Source organism: Ctenopharyngodon idella, chromosome 8 (genome assembly GCF_019924925.1).
Source record: "Ctenopharyngodon idella isolate HZGC_01 chromosome 8, HZGC01, whole genome shotgun sequence".
In the NCBI taxonomy this organism is placed as follows: Eukaryota; Metazoa; Chordata; class Actinopteri; order Cypriniformes; family Xenocyprididae; genus Ctenopharyngodon; species Ctenopharyngodon idella.
In genome coordinates this window covers 19,541,760-19,556,624 of record NC_067227.1, presented here as the reverse complement: position 1 = coordinate 19,556,624, position 14,865 = coordinate 19,541,760, and the positions used below count along the sequence as shown (strand labels likewise).

The 14,865-nt window shown below is 37.0% G+C and overlaps 1 protein-coding gene across 5 annotated transcripts in view; it reads right to left on the bottom strand.

Annotated features, from left to right (window-relative positions):
* Nucleotides 1-14,865, bottom strand: part of grid2 (glutamate receptor, ionotropic, delta 2) — a 434,613-nt gene that overhangs the window by 90,835 nt on the left and 328,913 nt on the right. For all 5 annotated transcript variants that reach the window (XR_007931154.1, XR_007931155.1, XM_051901960.1 and 2 more), the window contains 2 exons: nucleotides 8,863-9,060; nucleotides 660-972 (listed from right to left, as the gene is read on the bottom strand). Coding sequence is in view for 3 of the 5 variants with exons in the window: in XM_051901960.1 (XP_051757920.1) it covers nucleotides 660-972; nucleotides 8,863-9,060 (511 nt within the window). In the remaining 2 variants the exon portion in view is untranslated. The remainder of the gene's footprint in view (nucleotides 1-659; nucleotides 973-8,862; nucleotides 9,061-14,865) is intronic.

Below are 14,865 nucleotides of genomic sequence, written 5' to 3'. Positions count from 1 at the left end.
CTGCAGGGGTTTAGAAAAGTGCATACAAATGGTTTGCTATTAGTACTTCCTTCCAGAAGCTACATTTCACATTGTGACTGCATATGTCACAGCCGTAAAATTGGAATTTGCCTTCACAAGCAGTCTGTAGCAAAACATGACAAAATATTGCTGGTAATTAATGACATCAATTGATGTTCGCTCAACATGTTGAGGATACAAAACCCTCACAGTGACTGACGCAGTTTTCCTCTTTCCCTCTTTCTCTCTTTTTTTTACTCACTCTCTTTTTTTGCTTGTTTCCTTTTTCTGAAGATTACCCCTCCCTTTTCCTGCACACAGATTTTGATTTTTTTTCTATCTTTTGTCCAAAAAACAGCTTTTGACCCTTTAAGAATTTGAAAGAAAACCAGAAAGTGCAGATATGATTTGCGTATAATTTTTCACTTTCCCTTGACTCTCTCTATCTCTGTAATTTTCTCCCTTTGTCACATATAATCTTTGGTGCACAAAACACTCACACACATCTAGCATTACACACGGACACACTTTAAACAGAAAGTGAGCACTTAAAATTATCTTTCTGCCCTGCTGTTCTCGATATCTCTACTTTTTCTCGCTCTTGAATCTCTTTTCTTCTTCCAGCACAAAGCATATCACACGCTCACGCACATACTCACCCTGCTGAACGAAGGAGCCGTAGACAAACCACATGGAGTTGTAGAGGGTCGTGGAGGAGACCGAGCCCATCGGCAGTCTGGGAGGGTTCAACCAGTTGAGAAGATACACCAGAGTGCCCACCAGGAGCACCGTGCCGGCTATACATGCCCACAGAGACAGGTCGAAGGGGGCCAGGCATGCAAACATATCCACTGTCCTCTCCGCCTTCCTCAGCAACACACCGACGGAGTAGTCCATGTAGCGTGTGGTGAAGTCTACCACGCTCTCCCGCTCAGGGGTGATGGTCAGGGCTGACATACCTACATCTGCTCTCTGCCCAACAAAAAAACACACAGAAAACTGACATATTTAAAACCAGACCTTTCAAAGAACAGATTCGTATGTGTATCACGCTTATAGCATAAGACAAGAACAATATTGAACACAGAGCAATGCAAACTTAGATTAAATTAGAGCAGAATTTCACAGAAAACACACATTAACAATCATATTATATGTTAAAAAATATCAAATAATTGTTTAAGTTTTAAATATTCACACTTTACAGTATGGTTCCATTTGTTAACATTAGTTAACTACACTAGTTAACATGACCTAACATTGAACAATACTTCTAAAGCATTTGTTATCACAGTTAATGCTAATTTTTTTTTGACATTTACTAATACATTATTAAAATCAAAAGAGCTAACATGAACTAACAATGTAACATTAACAAACATGAAAAAATATTGTAACAAATGTATTGCTCATCGTTAGTTAATGCATTAGCTAATAAGACCTTATTGTAAAGTGATACCAAACATTTTAGATTTTAAAGGGGACCTATTATGCCCTGTTTTTCAAGATGTAATGTAAGTCTCAGGTGTCCCCAGAATGTGTCTGTGAAGTTTCAACTCAAAATACCACATAGATCATTTATTATACCATTTTGTAAATTTTTATTATACCATTTTGTACCATTTTTGAGTGCATGCAAAAACATGCTGTTTTCATGCATGCGTCTCTAAATGCAAATGAGCTTCTGTTCCCTGCCCCCTATCCAGAATAGCGCTTCCATTATTCACAGCTCCTGCATGCATCGGATACTCTGCCAAATACTAACAAGACACAAGTTCACAAGTACAGTTATGTCAGTTATGTCTGTGAATGCATGTGTATAGGGCTGCCCTCGACTAAAGATTTTTCTAGTCGACTAGTAGTTGTTCATTTGTTCATTTGGGCGGGGCGAGAGCCGTGAGGGAATGGCGCGAGGCCGGTGGCGTGATTGCTAAAGAGCGTCACCTGTGCTTGGCACCAGTCTCGTATCTCTCACGGAGGAGCACCGGAAGCATAAAAGGAGGAGCGACGACAGTGAAGGACGAGATAGGACCAGGCCTGGACTTTATGTTATGTTTTATTATGTTTGTGTGTGCGGCAGACGTGAGGGACTGCCGCCATTTACTTTCGTTTTGCTGTTTGTTTATTTTATGATTATTAAAGTTGGTAAACGTTCGCTGGTTCCCGCCTCCTTCTTCGTTACACGTTACATCGACTAATCGTGCGTTTATATTAATAAGCCATAAATCATAATAATGAGCCTTTTATTGCCTATATATAATACTTAGCCTAATCAGTGCTCAAGCGCACGCATAAAGCTTGCCTCACCAGCAAACGTAATAATTAAGAGTGTGTCGTGAAAAAACAGAAAGAGGACTGTCAAAACATTTTAATAATTTATTGATAATGTTTTCTGTGTTTTCGGTTGCAGAGATTAAGTCAATGATGCCGACTCGTCGTCATCCCTGCAGTAGTGGACGCGCCTATATGCATGTTTCATACAGATTACATAATCTGAGAATATTTAATGTCCATTTGAATTGGTTCATCTAAAAGTAGACATTTCAAGCTTTCTATAGATATATTTTGTGTCTGTGAGGCAAGTATACGCTGAGTTTTGGTTGATGTTTGTTAGGTGCTCAAGTTCCCTGAGACCGAGACAGCAGAAAGCGCATCCTGATTTTTCATTATTTTACAAAAGCACAACGTTTTGCTGTTATTGTGAGTTTACAGAAATAAAGTGGACCCTTTACAGTTTGCATTACTCTTATCTGTATGACCAAAATGACAGAGTATTTTAAGTTAAATGCAAGTAATCGCACCTGCGCCTCCATGTCATGCAGTAAAGCGTGCTCTACGCACAAACATGGATATGCGCCTAATAATAGCACACATTTATCTAGGACTAGGCTAACATTAGAGGGAGCGGACTTGTAAAATTGCTACTACTTACATGTTTCAAGTGATAAGCCATATTTGAGGTCGATGAATGATAGCTGAATGCTTGGATTTCCTGCTGTTAATGATCTCTCCCTCACAGACTGAGTGACTTCGCCACTTCCTGTGGAGTTTTTTTTTTTCTGCGACTATCCGACTAATAAAATCTTGGTCGACCAAGACTCTTCTAGTTACTATTAGGGGGCAGCCCTACATGTGCATATTAGATCTGTGGTGCACTTCAAAAACAAAACTAATCCACTGCGTCTTCAGCGGCTCAGATGTCAGGAGTAAATGAAGTCTTTGAACGATGTCGGAGAGTGTACAACTCGCTCAATGTGGAAATTATGCTAATACGGCAGAGTCTGTCAGCAGTTGAGGGCGGGGCCTGCACAATGTGACGACACATTGCTCAGAAAATTAAAACGGTTTGTTCTATTAGAATGTTGAGGTTTTATGGGGATTAAAAAAAGGAGTGGGTGGATTTGTATCATTATAAGGTGGTTGTGTACATCAACAGACATTTATGTTCAAACACCATGTAAAAGTGAATTTTGCATAATAGGTCCCCTTTAATATATTAAAATATATTTATTTATTTATTTATTTATTTATAACAAATAATTTAATAAAAATGGATAACATATAAAAAAATGTGATGCATCAAGTTTGAATGTGAAATAAGAAAGCACTGTTAAATATTATATTATACATGTATCCTTCTGTCGGAGTCTGATGTTAGAAACCTGTGGAAGTCCGTTGCAGCAAAGTTTCAATAAATCTCCCTAGGAAGAATATTTTGAGATGTGAAAGCTACAGTATGTTTTCAAAGTACAACATTTTCATCACATAATCAAGGAAAATTTGATTCCTTATGATATGAACACTTTAATACCGCATCTGATGCATCTGAAGACACAAGTTCACAAGTTCAACAGTACAGTCGGTTATGTCTGTGAATGCACGTGTATAGGGCTGCCCTCGACTAAAGATTTTTCTAGTCGACTAGTAGTCGTTCAATTACACTTTAATACCGCATCTGATGTAATCTTCAGTAGCAAAAATTGTGTTAGTTTGATTAATTTGATTAAATCAGTTAAAACTTCCTTAACACTGATGTTCACTGAAGTCTCTGTGTGTCAGTTTAAGTAAAATGTTTTAGTAAAATATATATAAAAAATAATTTTATATATATATAAATTAGGTCACAATTATTATCATAATATATTACACATTTTTATTCTATTATATGAATTATTTTGTATTTTTTTATTGGTAAATACAGCTCATGTAGCTTAAACTGTAAGCCATGGGTTATATTGCTCAGGGAATGGATGAACTGACAAATATGTACAACTTAAAAGCAATGCAAGTTGCTTTGTATAAAAGCACCTTTCAAATGCATAAACATACGTGTATAAAACAAAATGATTAAAAATATTATTCCTTGTGTTTATATGGTGAAAAACAGTATGAAAAACATCCACCTTCAATATACCTGGACACACAGGTCCATGTACTTTCTGCAATTTTTTTTTTTTTTTTATCTTGTGCTGTAAGCACAGGATTCTTGTGAACAAGCTTGGCACGCCTGCTGTGCCTCTGACATTGAAAATGAATTGTGAGCTTGCATGTACCGTGTTACAGTACAGAAGCAGGGGAGGGTTGACTAATCATACAAAAGGGGCATTTCAGGGCAGCCCACAAATGCATACACAATGCATTTTTCTTGTTTTTCCATTTCTTAAATGAAACGAAAAAAGAAAAAGAAAAACGTTTCTCATTTCTCTTTAATTCTTTTTCAGTAGAAAATAAAATGACCAGAAGGTACACAGACCCACAGACATAATGAAAAATCTATTTCCATTTACTATCCCATATTCCAAAAATAAATAAAAAATATGTGCAAATACACAGCACTCCTCATTGTCCCCAATCACAATATAAATAAATAAAAATATCCACATCTTCCTCTAGTGAATCCTGAGGTAACACTGTCTGCTGCCAAAACTAAAATTGTTTCTAAGGCTTTTAAATGCTAAACAACATCTAATTTGTTTTCTTTTCCTTTTTTGGCAGTTCTGGAAATTATTGTGACTAGGTTCGCACAGCAGCGCTGAGATTAGATGAGACCTCTGCAGCCTGAGAGAGTTCCTGTCAAGAGACGTTACCATCGGCAGAACAAAGGCATGTCATTATCATAGGGTGAGAGCCAGAGTCACCTGTCTGACTCCCATTAACCTGCCTGGCCATTTTCAGAGATCAGGGACCCCACAGGACCTCTGTGTTTGAGCAGGGTTAGAGAAGCATCCGGAGCCCGAATCACTTCACAAATGTTAATCCACACAACAAGTGCTCCTCTGATTGTCTCGACCTAGAAACTTGGTAGTACCAGACTGCCTTATAACAAGAGCCTGACAAATGTCACTTTCAGAATAGAGAATACTTAAAATGAAAACAGAATAGATGCAGTGTTAGTATGCTAGTGGTAAACACAATAAAAAGCTAATGAACTCAATTTTTTGTTGAAGTATGGCCTAAATTGGAGGGGTCTAATGTGAAGAATCAAAAGTTTGATGTACGATTAAACTTTGCTACCTCAAAACTTTCCCATTTCAAAAACAGTATTTATTGCACAAACATCTAAATTAGTTTTTTTTTTTTTCAGTTTAGTAATTTTATCAATCAGCTACAGTAATTCAACAGCTAACAATAGCCTACAATATACATGTAAACTGCCCTTAGAGGTATGCTATTGTAATGTAGAGTCATCATTTGAGTACCAAATAGACATAAAATCCATTATGCTTATAATATTTACCCAGTGTTAACTGCAATATAATTACAATTACCTGAAATGAAAGCTTTGTATTTGTGAAACACTTTGGTTTTGTGATTTGTAGTACTTGGTGATTTTGTACCAAGTCAACTGCAATTATGCTGTAATACCTGAAAAAAATGACCTTTTGATGAGCTGTTGGGAGAATACTAAGAGCTTTGAAAATTCACCACTTATTTGTGAAAATAGTACCAAAAAAAAGCTTATTGTCAAGTGCTGGCTTTATAAAACATCTAAAAGCAAATTGAAACAGTTCAACAATGGGCACAACAGGAGAGCGGCTTCTAACACACAATGACGATTTTTTAAATCAGTGAATTAAAAAAAATGACACATCTCTTATACTTGTGTAAGAAGAAAGAAGACATCTATATAACGTAAGCACTATGGCCTGATTTTATGCCACCATACACAATTAACTCACAGTTCACTAAACCTACCAATTTCATGGACTGTGGAGTAAAAAAAAGCTTAGAAAAGCTGAAACAGTTATATAAATGATTGATCATTTTATTTTAAGTATAAAAGTAAAACAATAATATTGTGAAATATTACTACAATTTAAAATAATTGCTTTCTATCTGAATATATTTTAAAATGTAATTTATTCCTGTGACAGCAAAACTGAATTTTCAGCATCATTACTCCAGTCTTCAGTGTCACATGATCCTTCAGAAATCACTCTAATATGCTGATTTGGTGCTCAAGAAACAATTCTTATTATTAATGTTGAAAACAGCTGTTCTGATTAATATTTTTGTGAAAAATCTGATATAATGTTTCCCCCTGGATTTTTTGATAAAAAGAAATTTCAAAACAATAGTATTTATTAGGGATGGGCATTTTTTGTTCATTTTTTTTTTTCATTTTGAGTACTGATGGGGGGAGAAAGGGTGCAGGGGGTGCGAGGCGTGTTCCGTTGTCCCTTCAAACGAAAAGAAAATGCTTCGCTCATGGATGTGTGAATCCACTACACAGCATCAGCATTGCGCTTTTGTATTTTGCAGCGAGTGGCAAACAAGAAAGGGTCAGAGTGTAAACGAGCGTGTTTTTAGCTTTATTTTCGGTTCAACTCGCAAAATCATGGAGCTATAGAGATGTTTATTTAAAATAAGACCATCCACTCATTGTCGCATTTCGGAAAACAAGACTCAAAAATGACTATTCGCACTTTCTTTGTTGGCCATAAAGTCTGAAGTGGTTAATAGTTTGGATTTTCTGGATGTCAATAACCAGTTTGCAAAGCACTGCAATATTAAAATCTAGAAAGAAACCTACATAGATTTTAGTGGGCTGTTGGTTGTGATTGGCTTAGGCCTTGGCTTCTTTTCAGTCATTTTATCCAGATTTAGTCAATTAAGTTGTTTTTTTTATTATTATATTTTGTAGCATGCTTTGTGAGTGAGCACTCTAAGTGTCATTGCCACCAAAGAAGCTTAATTCACACCTGTCTTCCCACAACAATGCTGAAACACAGGCAACTAAAGCAACATTCTATTACAATAGTGTTCTTATTCTAATGTTATGTACAGTATATGGCAGATTGGCACTGCACTTCTTGCACTTAACTGTATTTTCATGATCAAAGTGATTCTAGGCATCACTGACGCTTTTAAATCCATGGTTTCATTTTGTTTCGCCAGTCTGGACAGCATGCTGTCTAAGTCTAACACTAACCAATCAGACCTCAGGTACCATCCAAAATGACGCAAAAACCAATCAGAAAAAAATAATAAATAAAAAAAATAATGTCACGGCGAGCACCGGTTTCGTGATCGATCGTCGCTGTCACGTCAGAGTACTCAAGAACTCATGACCATCCCTAGTATTTATTTGAAATACGTTTTTGTAACAATGTAAAGTCTTCACTGTCACTTCAGTCAACAATTAAATGCATCCTTCCTGAATATTATTAATTATTAGAAAGTATTATTTTCTTCAAAAATATTAATAATAATAATAATACATCTTACTGACCCAAAACTTCAGAACGATAGTGTAAATGAGAGTTGTTTCCTCTGTAATTCCCTGGCCTGTTGTATCATGTCATAACAGCCTTAATCGTGACTTTACACGATTAGAAGACAAAAAGCAAAGGAAAAATCAAAAACACTCTTTTGCTGAAATACTGAATTTCAATAAAACATCAAAGGTCTGGTCTATCATGAAAGCACACAGATGTGAAGTTGCTGGAAAACAATGTGTCAACAGAGACCGTAACAATGGGATTAGAGCTCCTTAATATTTTCCTTGCATTTTGGTCTATCTCTCTGGAAATGAAGATAAGCGGCAGTACACTGTGGCTCATGTTTCCATTCCCCTGACTGAACATTGGTGAGGAATATTCTCAGCACAGGAAGCAGTAGGGATGGAGGTGTGTCGCAGAACTGAAAAAGCTGTGGAATGGAAAGCAGCGGGAGGTTTGGAGTAATGGCCCTGAAAATGTGTATCTGACCTCTCACTGCTGTGAGATTTGCCTTTTGTTTATCTTTTAGCGGACAACATTTCAGTATGAGGTTTTTCCCTCATTCACATGTAAGAAATCTGCGCTCTTTTTATCAAAGCAGTGCAGACTGTTTGGGAATACCAGGGAAATTGAAAAGCCCAAGATAGTTTGAGAAAGCCAAAGGAAAGCACATAAATCTGCGGCATTCAGCCAGACTGTATTATGTTAGTCAAATCAAAGGCAGTGCTGACTGTGCTAAAATAATTCTGCATCATTAAAATAGTTTGAAATGGTCCTTTGAGCTTTAAATGTATTAACACTTGAAATATTGCCTTTTGTATATATAATATGTGAAGACCGTTTTCAATTGACTAAAAAGTATGTTTTTCTAATGAGATTTTAATGGTATATTCTAGATTTCTTGCACTTGTTAATTAAAATGAATGAGGATAATATAGCTAAACTTGTTATTATAAAGGGTGTCGACAAAGTTTTGGCCATGCAGCATTTGACCATTAATGTATATACACATTATGGATCAGCATTTATAATTGAATTTCAAAAATGTCAATAATAGACAAGCAGTAGACAGACATATAGATAGATATTTAGTAGACAGACAGACAGATTTTGCACAATATAGATAAACAGTATGTCTTACCTTAAAAACCAGTTCTCCAATAAGACCACTCCAGGTCCCATCAGCCTGCTGGCTGCCATATTTGTGATCAGGGGCCACGTAGATCTCATATTTGAAACCAAGGTAGTTGGCCAGAGCATCCAGAACATCGATTGAGAACCCCTGGTACTTCTTAGGTTTCCCAAGCACATTTTCTGAGACCATCACAAATGGTTCTTCCTGGAATGAGCAATAGCACAGAAATCATTATTTCAGCTTATAAAGGGACTAAATAATCTAGCTAAAAGCAGCAGTCACAGAGGATTAAAACGCACACACAAAAATAGTCCGACGGTAATGCCTACGGACATTGAAGTAAGTGAGGGCACCTCTTTTAGAGTCAGCAGGGTATCATAAATAGTCTACTGAGAACACAGCTTGACGTTCATGATTCTGAGGGTGGCAGATCCATTCCTGGAGCTGACACAAGTGTTTACCTGAAGGAGACGCATAAGCTCCTACAGCGGCTTAGCTAATGCTCATAATTTGATTTTATTTTCAGCAGGAGGCAATGTCACTTGGCTTTAACCTCCCCTTATGAGCTGTGGCATAATTCTGAGAAAAAAAAGTCAGGCAGGAATTAGTGCCATGTCATATCCAATCAAGAGTAATGTGAGGGAAGTAAATATGTATAGCTTTGTTTTTAGGGTAGTTGCGTGAATCTTTACAGAGAATACAGGCGATGCTGAGAGGTGCTTATTAGTTGGAGGATCTGGGCTGGCCTCACAAAGGCCAGAAGTTTAAACTTCAGCCAAAGCAGAACTGAAAGGAACCCTGGGAAAGGATATAGTGAATTTCACACAGCAGGTCTTTATTTTAGTTTGGCCTTAAAGTTTTTTTTTTTTTTTTTTTGTCTAAAAATCACAAATAATCCGCATGATACTATTGACATATAAAGACTGTGACAAAAAACAAAAACAAAACAGTAATCATAAAAATAAAACTGAAAAGCTTATGTCAAGACAATGCAGAAATTATACTTTAAAAATATGCACATTTATATTTTTTATCATAATATTGTACCATAATCGTTCTCTGATTCATTTCAAAGTGGAAATGTTGCTTTTTTCAAGCAAATAATAGGTAAATTCTGAATTTAGTCTACTAAAAGCTGATCATGTCTCACTGTCACACCAGGACAAGATAGGCCTTAACAGTACTTCCTCACTAGAGACCTAATTAATCTATTAACATTCCATCACAATGTTATCATACTATGAGTAGTGAAAGTTTCACCAGAGATTTGCACAGTTTACTTCAAACATTTAGGTAACACTTTACAATAAGGTTCATTAGTTTAACATTAGTTAATGTATTAACTAACATGAACTAACAAGCAATACATTTATTACTCTATTTACTAATCTTCATTAACGTTAGTTAATGAAAATACAGTTGTTCATTGTTTGTTCATGTTAGTTCACAGTGCATTAACTAATGTTAACAAGATTTTAATAATGTATTAGTAAATGTTGAAATTAACATTAACAAAGATTCATAAACACCATTTAAGTGCAATTCATTTCATGCAATTCATTATTAGTTCATGTTAACTAATGTAGATAACTAATGTTAACTAATGAACCTTATTGTAAAAGTGTTACCAACATTTTAAATCAGTTCTGAATTTCTTGGAATGAAAATGTAGGCAATATATTCTAAAATATAATAATACAAAGTCATATTCAATAGAAAACGGATTTGAAAAACCATTCTCTCTCAATGTTAAATAAAGATTCACATTTATCAAAACATTACTTAACTTGATGGTGCTGTCAGTCATACATAATTCATAGTGGGTTCTGACTGACTCATAAGATCCCTAATGCTCAATTAGGGATTTAAGGTTTTACTGTGCTCACATCAAAGAAATTAAGTCTTTACGAGAAGGATTTTAAATGAAAAAAATATATACCCAGATTCACTCTCATCATACAAGCATTAGCTCTGCCTATGGCTGAAGAAACCGTTCTTCTGAAGCAGCGAGACCGACCGCCATTTGAATTGATTAGTCGTTCTCCACTGATAAAGACAAGTGGAGTCTCCAAGGATCTCCAAAACCAGCTTGGCAGACTATTGTGGAGGTGGATATGATGCGATTTGGATTTAGTCTGAGCTTTGGGCCTACTGGTGATTCATAAAAGGTCTACAAACATTGTCATACACTGCCAAACTGGCTCTGGAGAGTTTCTGAAGGTCACACAGAGAAAATGCTTATTTTTATAAGGAGGAAGTTTAGAGAGAGACTCTATGCGAGCAGTGGAAATGTCCTCAGTAATGCGGACAGCTACACTGAATTGTGAAAATGTCTCAAGGACAAGCAAGTTCCCACAATTATTAAAGCATGGCAGAGATATATGTACATTTGCAGTACACATTTCACAAACCTATCAGTTGAACTGATATAGAGGAGAAGGAGATATAACAAATAAGTTTCTATGGTAGGGTAGAAGGAGTATATGTTGAGGGATTTTCTTAAAATAGGAGGCTTCTGAAAGGACTCTTTAAGACCGACTTTAGGGCCACAAAACTAGGTTCTGAAGAGTGATTCAAGAAATTAAAAACTCAAAATTACAAAGGGGGGGAGTTTTCTCCCTCTTCAGGGCCGGATTAATATCACTGTGGGTACATATGGTTCATCTAGCCTTCTTGATCGAAACCAAAAAGACCAAAGGAAGCCCTAATTCCTCTGTCTTTCTTATGTTTCTTAACATACACAGTCAAAATATACCACATTAATTTAATAAATCACAATCATGTATTCAATATTATTCCAGACTCAAGATTTCACTCTCATATTCAAAGAAGCAGCCTATTCTGGGTTGTACTTTCCAAACAGAACTAGAAGATGGTGAAGATGGTAAACGCTCCTTTATTTTTTAATATTTTTTTAATAAAACTACTGTTCATGTTGACTTTGAAAACTTCAAAAGGGCAAAAAGTTCAAAGTCTTCAGAAGCTACACATGATTTGTGTGAGGAACAGACTAAAATTTACTAAAGGTCCTCCTCATGTTACCATTGTCTCTTATCTAGTTTTGTTCGTGTAATCCATTGTTTGGTGAGTCTATGTTTAGGTCATGTTCACGTCAATGCTCATGTTTATGCTTAAGTCTATGTTTATGGTTATTTTCAAGTCAAGTCATGTTTTAGTTAAGTTTATGTTTTGTTTAAGTTTGGTATCACACCAATAAACTGCACATGGGTTCTCATTATGCTTGCCTCAGTGGACTTTCATTACACATAAATAACAGTAAATGCAACTTTTTTTTTTAAAACATTCCTTTCCGTTCCCTTTAAAATCAAGTGTAAAGGATCTGTACGGTATATGTGTGAATGCACGCACAGATTATCAGAAAATCACTGGCAGTGTGAATGAACCAAAATCAACAATCCCGGAACACATTATCAGGGTTTTTTTTTCTCTCCAGAATCTCTGTGTGAAAGGGGCTTAAATGTAGTTGAATCCACAGTTTACTGGAAATCATAAACCAGAACTTTGTTTTGTTACTTGACAACACCACTAAGTCGGTCCTCCTGGCTTTTTTTAAAATTTTTATATGAAAGTCAGCAACAGAGTATTGATAAAATATGCATTTATAAAGAAACAAATCAAATTCCCTTATTTATCTGTACAGACTTTTAAATTCTTGCTGAACACAATCTTGCTAAGTCAGAAGTTGGAGGAGCTCAGCTTAGCAAGGAGCTTTCACAGGCCTGAATGGCTGTATTCAACACACAGCTGCTAGCTGAAGGCTGATGACCAACCAACATGTGAACAGCAAACATCTTCCTCCAGAGTCTTCAGCAGCTCTGCTCACATTCCACTGCGAACCAATACCACGGTAGCGTGGCGCCGGTGGCCCAGTGAAAATAATAGCCTGCTGTTTATTTTTCATATTCTCTTAAACAAATCCCTATTGATGTCTGAAGTGTTTCTGGGAATATGTCAGGCAGATTTATCATGGAAGGAGCGTTATTGACTGCATGCAGCCTGCACATTAAGCCAGCGCTTTCTAATCCTCACCAGACCCCCCTCGCTCAATAAGCTATTAGAGGAAGTGAGGATATGCATGCCAACTCGCACTATAGCCAAGAGGTGCCATCTATCAGACCTCCCTCTGAGGGGCCTGTATGAGACCCCTGCCGGATTCTCCCGGACCAATCGGCCATCAGCATGATCAGAAGAATATCTGTAGCACTTAGACTAGGGGCAAAAGCACAGCAACAATGACCCTTTTAACAGGATTCCTCTAGTATCTTTTTTTATCTACACTGAGATGTAGCCTTGCTCTTATTGAGCCGGCCCAGAAGGGGTACGGCTCCCCACACGCGTGTTCAACCCATGTTTCATTGATTCCTTCCCTCATTATACGACCATTCCTTCCACCCAACCACACATGCAGTGGTTCAAATTCACACCGATCTTGTGGACAATCTCTACTATGGAAATCGATAGCAGACATGGAGCAAAGGTAATGCATGTCACTAAAATTAGCATCATCCTGTGTTGTTCAAGTGTTATTGCTGCGGGCATGCATGTGGGTCAATGACGTGATGATCTATTAATTTATTCAACTCTACATTAAAAACCCAACCAGGGCCGTCCTTAGGGCGGTGCGACCGGTGAGGTGAACAGACTGAAGGCACCATGGAGCAATTCCAATAGCTTGTTTGCAATCACGGGATTCTGATGACGTGCGAAATTCAAATGAAAGGCAGGAAGTGAAAAGCAGAATGGACGAGATGGAGGAAAGACCTTAATGTACTGGAGAGAGGTATAAACAGAAAATCACAACATATGTTGGACGTGATCCTTCCGTTATAAAGGAGCGATTTTTCTACTGAATTGGAATATTTTCCTATCCTTGAGACTGTAAGCAACTTTTCCTGTGCCCGGTTGCATAAAGCAACTTGAGTTTTTCCCTTAAATATCAGACTTAAGGCGTGATTTCCCTCAAGTTGTATTAACTTTTAACAAAGTGGTCACTGCACACACAAACTTTATCCAACTCGGCTCCTCCTGACCACAGACGCAGGATTACAAGCCACTTTTTCCTGTGTTTTTCAGTCAATTTCTTGCATTTTCCCCCTGAATGACGAACGACAAATTTTGGTACACGATAAAAGCTCCTTGTGGTTTCTCAGTTTGATCGGTTAGAGCAACAATCAACAACGCAAAACATAGGCGTTTCATAGTGCTTCCCTATGTAGAAAATCACTTCTTGCCCTCCATTTGCATTTTGTGCCACCCCCAGACATCATGTGCAAATAACCTATTGGGTCCTCGAACCATTGGTGCTCGGCATTATTTCTAAAGGATCACATGACACTGAAGACTGGAGTACTCATCTTTGCCATCACAGGAATAAATTACATTTTAAAACATATTCAAAAAAATAATTAAATTGTAATAATATTCCACAATATTTTTTTTACTGTATGTCTTTACTGCAATTCATTATGTATATGAATTAATAATTCATATTAATATTTCACATAATTTTATATTAAAAAATACATATATATATATTATTTGATTACTAATTTATATAAATATACTATATGACTTGAGTCTTCGTCCATCTTCTACAGATGTTCTGAAGATTCTCTCTTGCATGCAGCTATGATCCACTGGTGAGTGAGTCAAAAACATGTGTCATGGTGCATTGAGACTGCAAGGTTTCATAACAGCTGTGTGTGTGTTCTCAGTCAGTTTTTGTGTTTGGAACAGTACCAGCTTTCCTCAGACTGGTGAAGAGCTGTCAGAGCTGGCACGTCATGTATCCTGACACGCCTGCCACTGGGGCAGCTGGGAGCAGTGGGGAGTTTAAGTTGCAAGGAGCCGGTGGGCCACTACCAGTTAGCAGTAAGACCAAAGGGAGCGTTCCATCAGCCACCAGCAGGGAGCATATGCCTCCCCTATCCACCTGAAGGTTTACTTTACAAATGACAACATATCCCATGGTTTCAAGCTCCCCGCTTC